This window comes from Limulus polyphemus, unplaced genomic scaffold (assembly GCF_000517525.1).
Source record: "Limulus polyphemus unplaced genomic scaffold, Limulus_polyphemus-2.1.2 Scaffold3331, whole genome shotgun sequence".
Classification (NCBI taxonomy): Eukaryota; Metazoa; Arthropoda; class Merostomata; order Xiphosura; family Limulidae; genus Limulus; species Limulus polyphemus.
Window position 1 is genome coordinate 82,825 of NW_013668941.1, and position 3,948 is coordinate 86,772.

Below are 3,948 nucleotides of genomic sequence, written 5' to 3' on the forward strand. Positions count from 1 at the left end.
ATGGGCAATAACCGTTTTTTTTGTTACCTTTCTAATCATCATTCTCTTTTCGTTAAGATCACAAACACACACTCACACATGCTTCTTCTTTTTTTGGCAAAATGACAAAGCTTACTTTGCTTTTTATTCAGCTAGTCCCCCCCCCCCGGTATCTTAGCGGCAAATCTGAAGGTTAATGACGCTACAAATCGGGTTTTGATACCCGCTATTTGGCAGAGTATAGATAGCTTATTGTGAAACAGTACGCTTAACAACAAAATATATATTTAATTTGCTTTCATTGGATAATTATGTAGCCTTGAAACTTAACGTTCGAAAATTTCTAGTTCAGTGAAATGAAAATTTGGAATTTAAATTTAACAAATAACTTAAATACATTGTTCAAAAATAAGCTATATGAAATCTTCGTAATTTTTTCAATAATGGAATTACTTATATGAATGGGTTTCGATAGCCGTGGTGAGCAGAGTACAGATAGCCCATTGCGTAGCTTTGTGTTCAACTAACTACAAACAAACATATTCCAAAAACATTGTAAGAAACAGAAACTTGAAGATAGAAAGAAATTTGGCAGAAATTTTCGTAAGGAATACGAAAATTCTCGCCTTCTCGATACTAAATTTAATAGAAATATTTCTTTTGATCATCGTCTTTTATTTAATCGTTTTCTTTTACTACTCCTGTTTAGTAAAACTGTTATATCATACAAGTTTTATCTGTTTATATGGATATTTGAGAAGTTTTTAAATAGATTTTTCGTCTTTCAAGAATTTCATTAGACATATCCTCTAGTTTATATTAGGAGTACAGTTAAGAGTCTTTAAAAATGCAAAATTATCATAGCATTTACAGTGTTTCTTTTTAATATTGTAAATATTGTAAATGTAGTGTTGTTTAAATTTTGTAATCGAGTTCACAGATTTTCAAATCAATTATTGTGGTTAAAAATGATCGAATTTATAATTTTAAGCATTTGCTTATCAAACTCCTTAAGACATTTACAGTTGAGATAGTGCATTTTGATGTTAGAAAAACAAATACTGAAACTTTAGTCTTTCGTTAGCAAACATCTTATATGTATTTAAATATATCAAACTCTGGATACCATCGTCTATATTCGTTGTACGTTTAGTTCATTTAATAGCCCTACTGAAGGTTAAAATGTCTTATAATCAATACACCCAACAGGATCTTCCATAATTAGTAGGTTCAATATAGGCTTAATGACAGACCATGGTCTTTCATGTTCCGTCCATTCTACAAGTTTCAGTGGCGCTCCATGAGCTTTCAGACAATGATTTAAAAATACTCTACTCATTCGTTATCATTTTTTTCCACAGCTTAAAGAGTAACAACTAAGACGTTCACCAATTATTGAAAATGACTCATCTATTGGAAGAGTGGCATGAACCACACAATATATTGTCACGAACACATCTTTCCGACATGGTAGATGCAACAGGATTTGGAGAGTTCAAGAGAAGGCTTAATGACTACATACAAAATTAGAGCTTAATATAGGCATTTGGGCGATTGATGAAATGAATGGGACAGCCACAGTGGGCCCTTTCTTGCCCCTCAAGTGTTAGGTTATGTTGAAAATATAGTTAGTTGTTTACATTATAGTGAAAGATTGTTTTTGTACCAAAACTAACAGCAGATACAAAATCACGTTTAGAAATAAAACAACGTGTTAGGTTAGTGAAGGAACAAGCTGAATAGATGTTTAGATCTCGTCGATTGTAATGAACAATAGCGCCATTTTTTTTTTGAGGATTCAACGATTACTATAGCTATATAGATGATCACAAAATTTTACATGACAATCAGTTTATACTTAGAGCTCTAACGTATAGTGAATGGATGTAAAAACTAGGTTGTATCTAATATAAACGTGTGTTTTTTTTTTCAGGTGACACATACTACAAATGCAGCGAGATCAATATTGGCACAAACTTTTGGAAGCATAACAAATGAATACGACATTGAAAAGTCGATTGTATTCTGAAACATTCTAATGTTTGTTTGTTTCTTTCTTTGAAGTTAAGCACAAAGCTACACAATGGGCTATCTGTGCTCTGCCCATCACGGGTATCAAACCCGGATTCTAGCGCTGTAAATCCGCAGACATACCGCTGTGCTACTGGGGGGCTACATTCTAATGAGTCGTACAAATGTAATATTAATATTTTGCTTCATAGCGTGTTCATTATACTGAGAAATCTTGTGCTATCAGAAATTAGATGAATCCAAAATAAAGATCTAGGTAACCCGAGCGATACCGGAAAGTCTACTTTCCGAGAGTGCTTGTTTTTTTATTTATTTATATTTTATTTTACAGTATATGCACTGTACATTTTGGTTTATTTTCCGCTTTTTAAACTCAATTTAAAAGTAAAACATGTACTCAAAACTTTCTTTTACCATATTTTATAGATAATTTATACTCATCACTTTCCTTAGTTCGTTGAAACTCAGTCGATTTTCTGTTATCATATTGACCTCAGAGGTCACTCAAACAAGTGATAATTTGTGACATAGCCATCGCCTGGTTGTGAGCTGTTGAGCTATGTTTTAACATAATGTCTTTTCGAAATTAATCACACACAGTCATCGAAATTCTCAAAGTACGTAACTGACCAGAAACACTCATATTCAGTTAATGCATAAGACTTTTTCTTTGTTTGTAGCTAATGCATAAATATTACATATATATAGAAAGTATCCTGAGGAACTGTGATAAAGTGTGATATCAGTTTTCGCACATATCGTGGCGTTCAGTAAGTTATTCAATAAACGCGAACGATTGCATGGCAAGATTGATAACCAAGAAAAAATATTTATGATTCACCATATACAAGAAGTCCATTTGAGTGCTCAACCTCCGTGTTTCTTTTCTTCTTACATTGACATTTGTTTATTTTGGTTTTAAATATTGCAGGTTGTTGAGCAAATATACTAGTAAAAGTTGTATCTTGATTTAAACTCAGAATTTGTTTCAGTTTGGAGATTTGGAATTTTGTTGTTTAATTTCAAATGTTAAAATCTCTTTCGGTTTTAATTCTTTCCTTGATTTTTATAGCGTATATTTTACCAAGATATTCAAATATATAGTTAATGCGTTTTTAAATAAAATATCATAATTAATTTGATATTTGTAGTTAAAAAATAATTTTGAAATGACATAGACTTTTTCTTATTATTTTAGGTTATAGAAACTAGTTCGTCGTGTTAAAAAAACCATGATGACAAAGATACATTTTCGAGAATACGAGGCTTCCCAAGACTTATTCAAAACTGTGCGAATAGGAGTGACATTAATGCTAGCCACCTGTGGCGTCCTCTGTTTAGAGCGTAGTATAATACCGTCTGAAAACACCGAAGTTCGGACTACCAAAGGCTTAGTGCGAGGAGTAACCGCACGAACAGCTACTGGAAAATTTGTAGATGTATATTGGGGAATTCCATATGCGAAACCTCCGGTAGGGGAATACAGGTTTCGTCACCCCAAACCAATAGACCCCTGGACTGGTGTCTTCAGCGCTACTGAAAAACCCAATAGTTGTTATCAAATTAGTGATACGTTTTTCGGGAACTTTTCTGGCTCAAAAATGTGGAATCCTAACACCCCTTTAAATGAGAATTGTTTGCATTTGAATGTCTGGGTTCCCCGACCCCGACCGAAAAATGCTGCAGTTTTGGTATGGATTTTTGGTGGTGGATTTTATAGTGGAACTACAACTTTGAACGTTTACGATGCTAAAATATTTGCTTCGGAGGAAAACGTTATTGTTGTTTCAATGAATTATCGAGTAGCGTCACTAGGATTTCTGTACTTCGGCCGACCCGACTCTCCGGGAAACGCTGGTTTGTATGATCAGTTAATGGCTTTAGAGTGGGTGCGAGATAACATTGCTTCATTTGGTGGCAACCCACAAAACGTAACGT

General features: G+C 33.5%; 1 protein-coding gene across 2 annotated transcripts in view; it reads left to right on the forward strand.

Annotated features, from left to right (window-relative positions):
* LOC106469162 (acetylcholinesterase-like) overlaps positions 1-3,948 on the forward strand; it is a 112,980-nt gene that overhangs the window by 72,349 nt on the left and 36,683 nt on the right. For both annotated transcript variants that reach the window (XM_022397587.1, XM_022397588.1), the window contains exon 2: positions 3,209-3,941. In XM_022397587.1, coding sequence (XP_022253295.1) covers positions 3,243-3,941 — 699 coding nt within the window. In that variant the 5' untranslated portion in view covers positions 3,209-3,242. The remainder of the gene's footprint in view (positions 1-3,208; positions 3,942-3,948) is intronic.